This window comes from Tenrec ecaudatus, chromosome 2 (genome assembly GCF_050624435.1).
Source record: "Tenrec ecaudatus isolate mTenEca1 chromosome 2, mTenEca1.hap1, whole genome shotgun sequence".
NCBI lineage: Eukaryota > Metazoa > Chordata > Mammalia > Afrosoricida > Tenrecidae > Tenrec > Tenrec ecaudatus.
The window spans coordinates 205,009,243-205,023,340 of NC_134531.1; the positions used below are offsets into that span (position 1 = coordinate 205,009,243).

Consider the following 14,098-nt stretch of genomic DNA (forward strand, 5'->3'; position numbering starts at 1 on the left):
TCCGGGAGGAAAAACAGGACAGTGTGCTTCCATATGGATTTGCAGCCTCGCTAACCCTATGGGGCAGTTCTATTCCGTACGACAGGGTCACCGCGACTAAGAATCCACACAAGGGCAATGGGTTTGGTTTGGGGCTCGGGGAGTGGGGCGCACTATCGGGGGCGGGGGTCGGTGATGATGCTGGAACAACCCACCTGGGGACTCGATAAGGCAACTTTTGGGTCACGGTAGGAAGGATGGAGAAGGGCGCCGTCGCTGGGGGGCTGGCCTGACAGGCGGCGAGGAGGCCCCGTGCGGGAGCCCGGCCTCCGCACAGCCGTGTCCCCCAGCTCTCGGGGTGCCGCGCGCCCCGGCGGCGGCGTTGCCAGGTCACCGGAGAACGCCATCCAATTCCGCCCGTCACTCGGGCCGCGTGACCGGCCCGAGCCAGTCAGAGGGCGAAGCGGGTGGTTCCTAGCGCCCCCCGCCCCCCGCAGCCGCTTCCTGCTTCCGCCGCGCGCTCCGCTTCCTGTCCGAGCGCGGCCTGGGGGGGCCTGGCAGCCGCCGGCGTCGCGCGCGCGCTCCGCGAACTTGGGGCCGCCGCCGCCGCTCCCCGCGCGTCCCGAGCCTGCCGCCCGGCGGTCCCCGCGCACCATGGCCGCCCCGGACCTGTCGGCCAATCTCCAGGAGGAGGCCACCTGCGCCATCTGCCTCGACTACTTCACGGACCCCGTGATGACGGACTGCGGCCACAACTTCTGCCGCGAGTGCATCAGCCGCTGCTGGGGCCAGCCCGAGGGGCCGTACGCGTGCCCCGAGTGCCGGGAGCTGTCCCCGCAGAGGAACCTGCGGCCCAACCGGCCGCTCGCCAAGATGGCCGAGATGGCCAGGCGCCTGCACCCGCCGTCTCCCGTCCCGCAGGGCGTGTGCGCCGCGCACCGGGAGCCGCTGGCGGCTTTCTGCGGCGACGAGCTGCGGCTGCTGTGCGCCTCCTGCGAGCGCTCGCGCGAGCACTGGGCCCACTGCGTGCGCCCGCTGCAGGAAGCAGCCGACGACCTCAAGGTGGGCACCCCGGGCGCTGCGCCGGGCGGGGGAGGCGGCTGTGCGCCAGGTGGCCGACCCTCCGTGGCGGCTTGGACCCACCCTTTCCAGGAAGACGCGAGGCCTCTCTGAGTCGGAGCGGGGGAGCCAGTCTGCGACGTGTGTGGACCTGCACCCCTCTCGCCCCGGCCCTGCCTGGAGGTTTGGGGGAGTGGCGGGGAGGGAGAGCCATGAGCTGCTGCTGGGCTCCCGGCCCCAAAAGACGGCTGGAAGAGGTAGAGACCTGGGTCTGGAAAGACCTGGGTCCGAATTACCTTGCGGGGTACGGTGCCAGGGGGCACCTTTGACCTTGGAACGCGATGGCTCCGACTCAGTAAGTGGCACTTGGTTTTCTCCTCCAGTGATGCCTTTCCTAAAACCCAACCAGACACGGGCAGTGAAGAGCCTCGCCCGGGCTGGCGGCCACCAGGCCTGCTCACTCACCTGCTGACCGGTTTCTTTTTGGAAGCCAGGGTGTTGCATGCACCAGCAGCATTTCGCAACTGGCTTTAAACAGTTTTGCATTTTACATCCTGGCCAAATATATGCGTGTTATGCAAAAAGAAAAAGGAAAACCGACCAAACTTGCTGCCATTAAACCAGTTCTGACTCACGGAGATCCTAGAGGACTGAGGACTGGGTGGCCTGGCCCCTGGAGGCGACTGAGACTCTAATCTTCATCTTTCCTCCCGTGGAGCGGCTCTGGGTTCTGAACTGACATCCTGGCCTTGTAGCAGCCCAGCACATGACCAGTACCCCCCCCCCCAACCAGGGCATATTAAAGGGCACCCTAAATACGGGGTTTAACCTAATATTGAAATCAAGATTTAGCTAAAGCCCAAAGGACAGTTTCCGAAGTGCAATAATGAATTTGTTAGGCACTTGCCCCATATTTGGGCTGGGAAGGTTGTTGAAAATCCTTGTAAGTGGGTGTTTCTGGCCTTGAAGTCTAACGAGTACTGAGGTGTATCAGCACACCAGAATGTCACACATCCGAAGTGTCAGCACGGTCTTATCCTGTCACCAAGCTCCCAAAAGCCACCCCTCCCCCCACATCCCCCAGAGGCTCTCCACAGACCTGGGGCAAGCAAATCTCATGAAATAATCCTTGACCCTCCTTGTAAAGTCAGGGGTGCTTTTTACCTGCCACCCACTGACCGTTTAGAGGGGGAAAGCTGCATTCTACATGAATTACTTTTCATGGAGCCCAGAAAGAGCTCCCTCCCTGGTGGCATCTGTCATCTCTGCTGAGAGAGTGCTGAGGAGTCCCTGGCAATATCTGACCTCCCAGGAAGGGCCGTTCGAGCTGAGTTAACTCTGTCCTGGCATCACATTCCAGACAGGTTCCCACCGTGAGGAAGCAGGAAATTGCCAGGGGGACCCAGTGTGTGATCTATAAGAAAGGAAACAGTCACAGGAAGCAGAAGTTTTTGTGGGCTTTGTGGACAGGTGGGAAGACAGTCTCCAAGGTGGGTTTCGCCGGACAGTCCAGGTCAGAGGAGAAAAGAAAGAAAGTCTTGCGTTCTGACCCATAAGGTCTCCACTATGTCAGATGTATTCGGATAGCTTATATTCTAGTCCCGCCCCCTGCTTTTTATATATATATATATATATAGAAATGCTGTTTGTGATTCTTCAAATCGATTAATGGTTCACAAGAGGTGGTGACTCGTTAGAGAAGCATTCCTGAAAAGTGGAGGCATGTAGGTGAGGCCTTGGGAGACGTGGGTGTACATGGAAGGGCGGAGGTAAGGTGTCCAAGCCTGTACGTTTAAGAGGAGGCTGCCCTGAGGCTGGGCATCCAGTCATCTGAGAGCAAGGGCGAGACTGAGCTGAGGCAGCAGAGGCAAAAAAAAAAAAAATAAGTGCAATTAGAAAACTACTTTGCAGCTTGCAGCCTGGGTACAGACTGGTCCTACCACCAGCTACATGTGCAGAGTTCTGGACCCTCGTCTCCATCTGGAACATGAGCTGACCATCAGACCCCTGGTGGCAGCTGACCAAGGAGCCGACCATGGACATGTAGGAGTGCTGGACATGGGCATGAACACTACTTCAGTCCCCAGGAGCCTGGTTCTCTGACTTCTCATAGTGACTCTGAAGACCCAGGTCTTTCTGTGATTCTCATAACAGATAAAGGCATCGTGTCATGCCGACACAAGATGGTCAGGCCCTTGTAGCAAACAGTGGAATCATCAAGTCAGCACATGTAGATCATGCTGCTTGCTCGTAGTGCTTTCTCACCATCACCTTGTATGAAAGAAAGTTGGGAGAAAGGCAAGAATACCATTTCCCACCTGTGGCTGACTGTGATTAAGTTGAACCATGACAAGTGCAAGGCGTGTTGACATGGCGAGGAATTTGGAGGGAAGAAGGCTGTCTGGGTGTGAGTGGCCCTCATGGAAAGTCAGTGTTCAGCTGGGGCCTGGGAACTGGTAAGACAGATGAGACTGGTGGAACCAAGATAGGAGACAAGAGTTGAGCTTGGTGGCTTTGGCCAGCTATGGGAGGTCACAAATGCAGAGGAGCGTGTGCTGACCTTGTCAACGATAGAGGCCATCAGGCCTGGCTGGCATGGCACGGCACTTGGGCAGGTAGAGGTACAGTAAGAGTCTGGCAGAGATAGTGTAGGACACTCGGGTTGAGAATGAGAAAGGTGTCCCATGTGAGAATGTTGGAAAGAAACATCAGACTCATTAGTGACTAACTGGGAAGAACTGGGGTTCTCAGCCCATCATGAGAGGCTGATGCTGCCCCTGACAGGGAGCCGTGGGGAGAGAAGGCTCATGTTGAAATGAGCACAGATGGTCATACAAACTGGAAGGTACCTTACTTCCCTTGTTCTGATAAATTTTATTTTTCCCCCATCCCCTTCGGGGCATCACATTCTTTTCATGTAGTCCCTACGAGTGAGTGGTTGGGCTCAGCTGTGGTCGAACAGTCCTGAGTAATGGTCTCTTGAGCCGCACATGTAGGAGGGTCTCGAGCCACGCAGTGAAACCCAAGTAGGAAGTACAGTGCTGGGAAGTCTTTAAGGTGCCTCTTCTAGACTTAAACTCTGTAACTTCCACCAAGCGATCTTTTCCTGATAGGTCTGTGTAAGAGAAAGTGGGGAAAGCTACGGATAAGATACAGTTGTGAGTGCTTGTTAGTGCCATTCTGCTGGGTAGAAAGGGGACCATCTCAGAATCAAGAGGGGGGCAGTCACCACCAGCAAGAGCCAAGAGTGGAGCATAGTCTCTGGACCCCCAAGATCCCTACCCAGTGAACCTCGATCCAAGAAGGCAGCTTTGACATGAGAGAAATGCCAGAGGAGGGGCAGCAGCACCACCGGGAGCCCCAGAGCACAACAAAGCCCTGGACTTCCCAGCCCACAGCGCAAGTGAAGCTGAATACTTTGGGGCACGAGTGTGGCTTGTGGGGTGGGGCGCCTCTGGACACTTCATTTGGGGAGCTCGGGCCACTGACCTGTGGAGTTGTAGCTGAGTGCCTTCAGGTGGAGGCCTGCAGCAGGGTGGCCTGCGCCTTGGTCATTGATTAACTAGAAGAACTTTGTAACGTGCCTGACTGAACAACTGAATTCTGAACACTTCTTACATGGATTGTAACTTGTTAACTTCCCTAATAAACCCCATAATCGTGAACATTGTCTGAGAGTTCTAGGTGGCCATGGCAATAAATTATAGAATCTAGGTGAAATAGTAGAGCGTCAAATGGATGGGCATGAACATTCTCAGGATTGTCAGGGTAGAGCAGGGTTGTCAGGGCCCAGCCTGGAGATAGGTGGGTCCTGGTGACTCCATGTGACCTGCTGCCTGCAGATGGTTGGGAAGTGGGGTGAGGGTCTCTGTGGCAGTTGTCAATCACTGTGCATTTTTTCCCCACAGGGGAAGCTGGAGAAATCCCTGGAGCACCTACGGAAGCAAATGGAAGATGCACTACTGTTCCAGGCCCAAGCAGAGGAGACCTGTGCCTTATGGCAGGCAGGTGGCTGAGCCTGTCCGGGCTCCTAAGATCCTAGGAGGGTGGGATGGCCAGCGGGGCCCATGGGACACTTCTTGCAGTGGAGGCCCCAGATGGCACGCAAGCGTCCCTGTTCACTGAAGCTTGGCTGTTCAAGGTCCCACCTCGGGGAACCAGACCTTCAGAACTCTGTTCATAACTCCAAACTTGGAAGCACTGCTGTCGGATGTTGTTGCTGTTAGGTGCCGTCGAGTCGATTCTGAGTCATAGCGGTGCTTGTAGAACAGAACAAATCCCTCCTGGATCCTTTCCATTGCTGTGACCACTGCTGTGGACCCTTGGTTGCAGCCACTGTGTCCGTCCATCTCCTTGACGGTCTTCTGCATTTTGCTGGCCTGCAACTTAAGGCTGGTTTCTCCAAAGCACGTGAGGTGAAGTCTCACCATCCTCGCTTTTAGGGAGCATTCTGGCTCTACTTCTAATAGAATTCTCTTTTCCTGAAGTCTGCAGTATATTTAGTATCACCAGCACCATGATTCAAGGCATCAATTCTTTGGTCTTCCTTATTCATTGTCCCTCTTTACGTGACCAACAGGCCATTGGAAAGATCAGGGCTGGGTTCTGGGTTCAGACACACTGTCGTCTTCAAGGTGACAGCTTTGCTTGTTATCATGTGAAGTCTTTGACATTATCGATGCAGCACTGTCGTTTGATTTTGACCGCTGCTTGCGTGGGCATTGATTGTGGATCCCCGTAAGATGAAAACCTTGCCGGCTTCAACCATTTCTCGGTTTTGTCCTAACGTTCCTTTTGGGTCCAGGTGTGAGGATTGTTCTTTTCTGTATGTTGTGGAATTCATACTGAAGGTTGTAGTCCTCACTCTTCTTCAGTAATTCCTTCAAGCCCTCTTCACAGTCAGCAAGCGCGATGGTGTCATCTATCACAGGTGGTTCGTGGTGAGTTTTCCCCACTCCTGATGCCATGTTTTCCTCCCTAGAGTCCAGCTCCTTGTATTGTTTTTCTCCAGCATACTGATGACAGGATAGAGGACACACAGACACACACATTTCCTGATTTTAAATGTCACATTTTCCCCACTTGAGCCACCGCTTCATGATCTATGTACCGCTTCCACATGAGCACAATGAAGTGTTGTGGCATTCCCGCTCTTTGTATTATTATCCCTGATGTGTGAGGAGCCACACAGCGGGATAGTTTTAGTTCATCAAAACACAGGTAAACATCTCTGTTCTCTGCTTTCAGTCAACATTGCTCCGACTGGGGGGATCCTTCAGTCCATGTCCTCTCCTAGAGCCACCTTGGATTTCTGACAGCTCCCTGTTTGTGTACTGTTGCATCCCTGTTTTAATTGTCTTCCACAAAACTTTGCGTGCATGTGCTATTAATAATACGGTTCTCTAATTCCCGCCCTCTGTTGGAGCATCGTTTTTGGGGAAGGGGCACCAATATGGTTTTCTTTGAGAAAGTTAACCAGGAAACTGCTGTGTTAGTCCGGGTAGACTAGAGAAACAAATCCTTAGAAACTCTTGTGTATAAGAGAGAGTTTTATATAAAGGGTAATTGTACATCGAGAAAGCATCCCAACCCAATCCAGTTAAAGCCCATAAATTTGATATTAGCCCATACGTCCAATACCAATCTTTAAAGTCCTCTTCAGACTCATGAAACTTGCAATGATACCGAATGCAGGACGATCACAGACCAGTAGGGAGAAAGTCTTTGGGTCCAGTGGCGTTGTAAGCATCTCAAGCGCTGGCGGGGGTCTCTACGTGGCTTGTCCGGCTGCAAGTCTGGTTGCACCAAGGTAGTAGGTCCATGTGGCTTCTCCTCAGGGATGCCTCGCAGGAAGCCAGCCTTGTCAGTACAGCGTCTTCAAGGGAATCAGGAGGGAGAGTGCGTGTGTCTTGCCTCCCAAGAGGAAACAGCCGTTCTCAGAATTCTGAGGCCACGCCCACACAGGTCTCATTAGTTATCTCCGGATTGACAGGCTAGACTCCACCCCATACACTGAATCCTCAAAATGACACCAGATTATGTAACTCCCACACAGTCTTCCAAATGTCCTGGGGGAGAGAAGTGGGTAGTGCCGCACCTATTTGTTGAAGTGTCCCCATTGGCGTCTGCCCATTCCCGGAGCCCGAGTGTTTACGGCTGCCTTCGGTGAAGGTCTGCTTCCTCCTCCTCCTTGAACACGCTCCCTCAAAATGGCTGCACGCCAGTTCGTACAGCGACTCCGATTCGTTCCAGTTTCTTTTCATTCTTCCTCGATGTTCAATACTGTGCCCATAGAATCCTTCCATATTGCTACGTGAGGCTTGACTTTCCAGATCTCGGCTCGAGAAATAGCAAAGGTGCTGGTCCCCTTTGGTTGTCTAATTCCAGGTCTGGCACACTAACTTCAGTGCTGCACTTTGTCATCACAACCACCGTTTGGTGTCATCATTTCTCTTTCATTCACTTTAGCTGCCCTGAGATCAGATAGGCACGTCCTGCTGTCCACACTCGCTGCTGAGCCAAAGATTGGTGAAGCGATGGTGCCCCTTGCTGTGTGAATTCTTCTACTCCCTGTCCAGAATTAAGGAATTCCTGTTCGCTGAGTTCCTACCCTGGCCATATAGGAGCTTGTAGATTTGGATGTTGCTGGAAGTGTGTGGGGAAGGGGCACTGTGCACCTCTGCTGCTAGGCTGGGCAGTGCTGAGTGCTTGCTTTGGAGCGCGGGGAGGGAAGAGACGAGGAAGTGGCATGCCCCTGAGTCTCGGCTGTCCTCCCACCCGCAGAAGATGGTTGAGAGCCAACGGCAGAACGTCCTGACAGAGTTTGAGCGGCTCCGTCGCTTCCTGGTGGAGGAGGAACAGCAGCTGCTGCAGAAGTTGGAGGAGGAGGAGCTGGAGGTGCTGCCACGGCTGCGGGAGAATGCTGCCAGGCTGGTGCAGCAGAGTGCCGCCCTCGGAGCGCTCATCTCTGAGTTGGAGGGCCGCTGCCAGCTGCCTGCGCTGGGGCTGCTGCAGGTAAGCTACCTGGCGGGGCCACTAGGGGTGGGATGGGTGGGCAAAGAGGGAGCCCAGCGCACCTGCCAATCTTCTGGCCATCCCTCTGTGGGTGAACCTGCCTGCTGGGGCGAAAGGACACCTCAGCCAGCAGGGTGCCGGGCAGGAGAATGCTCTTTTGGTTAAAAGGCGTGGGAAAGTGCGGTGAGAGTTACCAGGAGGAGGGCGCAGCTCCCTGCCCAGGCTCCTGATACCATGCACACCTGCCAGAGCCTTGTCCTCTGCAAAACGAAGGGGACAAAAGCCAGAACAAGTGCCCAGCCGTTTTGAGCTAAAAAGGGGGGAAAATTCATTTTTAAAATTTGTTTCAGTTCGTTTCAAAACTCAATCAAATGGCATGTATTAAGTCACGCAAATTGATTCTTAGTTTAGCCTCACGTTTGTCTGTTTTTTTCCAAAACCATTTTATCGGGAGCTCTTCCAGGCATGCCATCCATAGTTCGCTCACATCAAGTACACTGGCTGCCGCACTCCGTTTCAGAACATTCTCCGCCTTCTCGAACGGGATGATCAGCTCCTGTCCCCCACAGGACTCCCTATTCTACTTATTGTCTATAGGTCCATCAGTCCTGGGTTAGCTTCATGTTTTCTTATTCTAATCAGAGACAAAGGGGGTCACTATCTATGGTAATCGAGTAGAACTGCTCGGGGTTTCCAAGGCTGTCAGTCTCTACAGGCATAGACAGCCTCCCTCTCTTCCTTGGAGGGAGTGGCTGATGGCTTCACAGGCTGGCCTGTGGTTAGCAGCTGGTGCTTAACCCACTGGGGTGTCTCCTGTCTGTGAGCCAACAGCACACAGGGACATTGTGTTCTGCGGGGCAGCCTGGGGCTGAGGGTGGAGGCCTGTGATTTATTTAGGTTCGGAACATCCCTCCAGGGCCTCGTTAGAGACTGGCTCGGCAGCTGCATGGTAGGGGGCACAGGTATCTAGGGCCTTAGTGGAGCAGCACCGGGGAGTACACCAATTTAAGATTTGGGACCATAGGGCCTGAGGCACTAAGGAGGGAGGCAGATGCGGGGAGAGGAGAGGAGGTCCTCCCCACTCCACTACACTGGGGAAAGGAGGCCAGAAGGCAGGCCTGGAAACATCTGTGGGCTTCCCCTCCTGCTCACACCACATTCCTCCCTGGACTTCTTGCCATCTTCCACCACCCACAAGCCAGTCTGTCTATGCCCCTCTGGGCCCTGCCATGCCTGAGGCTCTTCACTGCTTGCTTACACAGCCCATGCTCAGGGCCCGCCAGGCCAGCCTCTGCAGTTGGTCTCTGTTCTCCAGCCCTGCTTATCTGACACTGGCATCTCTGTGTGCCCATGGCCCCTTCTCTGCTCTGCCCTGTGGGGCTTGTTCCTCCCCAGCACTTGGGCTTTCTCTGGCCGTACTTCTTCCCTAACCCCATCCTCGAAAGCCAAAATCCTAGAACTCCCTCCTTCCATGTAGCCTCGGGGCAGGTGAGTGGACAATAAAGAACATGCTTGTCCTGCCAGTGCCTTGGTCTTCCCACCTCTGGAATGTGCGTGGGTCTGCACTCCACAGGCTGCGATGAGGCCTGAGTGAGTGAATGTGCTGCCAGCTCCAAGCCCAGGCCCGGTGCCGAGTAGGGGCCCTGTGAGCCTGTCACTCTCAGTACCTGGGCCTGCGCCCTGTCAGACCTGACTGTGCACACGCAGGTGCAGTGAGTGTCTTCTCACTGTTCTGTGCTGGCGCTCTGGTGCGAGGCTCCACCCCGAGCGGCTCAAACACTCATGCTGGGGAAGGTTGGGTGAATTTGGCGATATGGGTGTGGAGAGGGTGCCCGCTGCCCAGCCTCTGCAAAACCTTCAGAGTGGAACCAGTGTTTCGGGGTACAAAGGAGGCTTCCCACCTGCTGCCCCTGAGATGTCAAACTTGATCCACTAGATTGCTTTTAGCATGGAGAACAGAATGGACTCCCATGAAGGTGCACCCTCACAGTACACACTCCCTGGAACCATCTCTCCAGTTACTCTGTGTCCGAGCTGAGACCTAGTAACTCTGTGGGCCAGCCATGCTCAGGACAGCCCCAGGGCAACTTTCTGGTCCATCTGTGACTGGTGCCCAGAGCTTGGAGGGATCTGAGAGAGGGACCAGGGACCACCTGGGTAGCAGGGAAGGACTGGGATTGGGTGCTAGTGGCACTGACTGCCGCGTCTATCTTCTCCCACAGGACATCAGAGATGCCCTGAACAGGTACGAGTCCTGCAACCCCCTTGGGGAGGCGGGCTGGGTGGGGGTGGGGGCTTCGCTGCGGCGAGTGACACCTGCGCTCTCCCACCAGGATCCAGGATGTAAAACTGCAGCCACCGGAAGTGGTGCCCATGGAGCTGCGGACTGTGTGCAAGGTCCCTGGGCTGGTGGAGACCTTGCAGAGATTCCGAGGTGGGTGCGGTGGGCAGTGTGAGGAAGAACAGAGTGGGGCCCAGTAGCCAGGCCAGTGCTGCTTGTTGCACACAGGGCCATAGACAGGCAGGGGTCCCAGGCCAGCTAACAGCACACCACGGCCACCCCTCACAGGTCTGAGGTGGCAGCGTGTGGGCATCCAGCAGAAAGCCTGTCCTTAGTCTTTCTCGCCGACTGAGTGGGCAGTTCTTGCTAGTTAGAGTTGAAGGGTAATAGAATTACAGTTTCTCGGCAGGAAGCGGGCAGATGCAGGTCCTCCACATCCCACTGACATCCACGGTCTGTCCATTTATCCCTGGGGCCTCTGCACAGCTGCCCCTGGTCACTGCTGAGGGAGCGCTGCTGGGCTTCGCTCCCGGAAAGGGTGAGACTCACAAGTAGTCAGGCCTCTCGTTATGCCGAGTCCCAGCTAAAGCTGGTGGGGGGGGGGGGGGACTTCGTACTTCCGCAGGAGAGTGAAGGGGAAGGGATAGGCTCCCTGGGCGACTCCTCCTCGGCCACAGTCCATTTGGACCGACCTGGAGAGAGCCGGGGTGGGCTGCCTGCTCAGGCTCATGCAGAGGGCAAAGGCAGCTTTTCGGTGTCATAGCCGTAGCGTCCAGGCTCGGAGATGCTGGGGTCATCTGAGGCTCTCTCTGTAGGGGATGTGACTCTGGACCCAGACACGGCGAACCCTGAACTGGTGCTGTCCGAGGACCGGAGGAGCGTGCGTCGGGGCAACTTGCGGCAGGCGCTGCCCGACAACCCCGAAAGGTTCGACCCAGGCCCCTGCGTGCTGGGCCACGCGCGGTTCACCACAGGACGCCACTACTGGGAGGTGGAGGTTGGGGAGCGGGCCAACTGGGCCCTGGGTGTGTGCAGAGAGAATGTCAACAGGAAGGAGACTGGGGAGCTGTCAGCCGGCAATGGCTTCTGGATCCTGGTCTTTCTGGGGAGCTATTACAACTCCCCTGAGAGGGCCTTTGTCCCCCTCCGGGACCCTCCCCGGCGTGTGGGGATTTTTCTGGACTATGAAGCTGGACATCTCTCTTTCTACAGCACAACCGATGGGTCACTGTTGTTTATCTTTCCTGAGACCTCCTTCTCTGGGACGCTCCGGCCCCTCTTCTCACCTCTGTCCAGCAGCCCCTCCCCTCTGACCATCTGCTGGGGGAAAGGTGGGCCTGGGGAGGCAACAGTTCCCTAATGGCGTGCGCAGCACCTGGCCATCTGCAGCCCCCCGTGTGTACGCAGCGCCCTGTGGGAGCTTCGCCCCGCCTCTCAGCCCCACACTGTTGTCTTCTGGCCCCTTGGGATGGATTGGAGGTGGGATCATGCTCTTTGTGCTGATGGGAGAATCTCCTAGCCCTTCTCCAAGGTGTGTGTGGGGGGATGGTTGGGGGGGGAGGCAAGGCCTTGATCCTTCCCTTCAGACTGTGCAGACACTTGGGGCCTGAGACCTCATCCACCTGTATTTAACAGCAAGACACTCAACCTGATCTGAGAGCAGGGTCATCCAACAAGCATCCCCACATACAGGGCCATACAGTATCCCGGCCATTCAGGGCCAACAGCTCTTGCCAACAGCCTCCTCCTCAGGTCAGGCCGGTGGCCCCACAGGAGCCTCACCAGCACACTGGCTGGGCCCCGTTGAACGCTGGGTGAATCGGGGCCTCCCAATGCTGCTCTCCTGGCATCTCCAGGGATGGAGTTCCACTCACTGAGAGCCCCACCCTCTAGATTGCCCTCAAATCCACTAGCCAATCTCGGGGCTTTGTTACAAGATGGTTGGTAAGAATCCATCCCAGCCCTGACTGTGGTGATGGTACAGCATTTGGAGTCTTCAGGGAAGAATTAGCTGGGAAAACCAAAGAGCAGAGGAAAATAGAGGTGAAGTCCTTGAACAAAGGAGCTGACTAAGTTACAGACAAGCACCCGTTCAAGCGGAGTGCTCACACTTAGAATGTGCAGGCCGCATGGGTGCCTCCGGGCCCATGTACACAGGTTCCCCTGTGGTAGGCCTAGGAGGTCCACAAGGAAGACCAGAGTCCGGAGAGTTTATTTCACACGATGGCTTCCACGCTCTGCGTTTGGTTCGGGGGACTGCCTGAGCATGCCTCTGAACTGTGAGGAAGGTGGCCTTGCTGTGCCCCGGCACATTCTTTTGCTGCAACCATCGGGTGCCAATGGCATCCTGGTGACCCAAGCCCAGCGCCTCCCCTCCACCTTCCCTGTTAGGCTTCATCACCAGCTGTGACCTTGGAGAGAGGCTTTCTCTGAACTCCGGTGTGGTTCCCCTGCTGATAAAGTGGGGTGCATTGGATAGCTATTGGTTTTGCAGGCCATGGTGACTACATGAGCTAATGCTCTCTGTTCAGAAACTGTCAGCTGCTATTTCTGGGAAACGTGGCTTGAGCCAGGTTGGAGCTTGGGGCGGCTCTAATGCTGAGTGCAAACTCACTGAACCCTCGCTCCACCCAGGGCCCTGCTCTGCCCAGTCCCTCCCTGGAGGAGGAAGAGTGGCTGCCTAGAGCCCAGAGGCATATAGGCAGACAGAAACTACAGTTGTCTCTGCTATGAGGTTTGGGGTTTCTTCACCCTTAGCTTCTCTTTTTACCCTCTATTTTATTTATTTTAAGAACAGTGTTCTAACGTGAAATAAATTTTACTATTTGCCTGGAGGTGTGTCCACTGCTTTATCCCCGCATTAAGAAGTGGGACTACAGGGCATCATGGGAAGGCTGGCATGGGGCAGGTGACGCCAAGGCAAGATGCTAGGTGGTGAAAGGGGGAGATACAGTTCAAGTTCAGTGCAGAAACACCGCGTAAAACGTAGACCAGCTTGGAATTTTTGCCTAATATGTGTACGCATTTCACATAGTTAACACAAGAAAATAAGTTCTTTTATAACTGTACATACATTCTCCATGTTCCCTTGTATTTAATAGCTATTTTTAAAACTTAGTTGATATTTTATTTACTACTCACTCTCTCATTCTCTCCCCGCCCACCCCCAGTGGTTTTCTTTTGTGATTATTTCTAAGACCACTTTGAATTTCTTTACCCTCAATTCCTTCGAATCACGTATTTCCTCCATTGAGCATTTTTAGAACTTAAATGACTACAGGGGGGCTCCAAAAAGTTTGTGGGAAAATTCACTAACTTTGATTCTATTTTCCCACAAACTTTTTCAAGCCCCTCATATTGCTATATAATTTCCCCAAGAGATTGTGTCTTTTCGGGAGAACTGACAGTCATGTTGATGCTGTCTAGATGGCCCCTCTAGAACTTTAAAGGTGACTACCAATCACCCAGACAGTAGGACAGCTTCACACAGTGGCCCCAACAGCACCAGTTTCAGAGAGGGGTTAAGCAGGATCCTAAGTAGCTCCTATCCGTAAGTACCAGAACGAACTGCTGTTGAGTTTAATGACCCTACAGGACAGAGAAGAATCTTGTAGAGGAGAACTGAAACCCTAACATTTCCCAGGGTTTAAATCATACTGAACTGCTTCATCTGTCTCCTGCAGAGTGGCCAGGAGATTCAGATTGTTGGTGTTTTGGTTAGCAGATGTGATAGATACTATGGCAACGAGACACTCCCAGCTTGGG

General features: G+C 54.6%; 1 protein-coding gene across 1 annotated transcript; it reads left to right on the plus strand.

The window, feature by feature from the left end:
- Nucleotides 1-539: 539 nt before the first annotated feature.
- Nucleotides 540-13,165, plus strand: LOC142439627 (E3 ubiquitin-protein ligase TRIM11). The gene is made up of 6 exons (XM_075542150.1): nucleotides 540-1,041; nucleotides 4,947-5,042; nucleotides 7,822-8,052; nucleotides 10,275-10,297; nucleotides 10,386-10,486; nucleotides 11,149-13,165. The coding sequence occupies exons 1-6, from the start codon at nucleotides 634-636 to the stop codon at nucleotides 11,691-11,693; spliced, it is 1,404 nt and encodes a 467-aa protein (XP_075398265.1). The 5' UTR covers nucleotides 540-633; the 3' UTR covers nucleotides 11,694-13,165.
- Nucleotides 13,166-14,098: the final 933 nt, after the last annotated feature.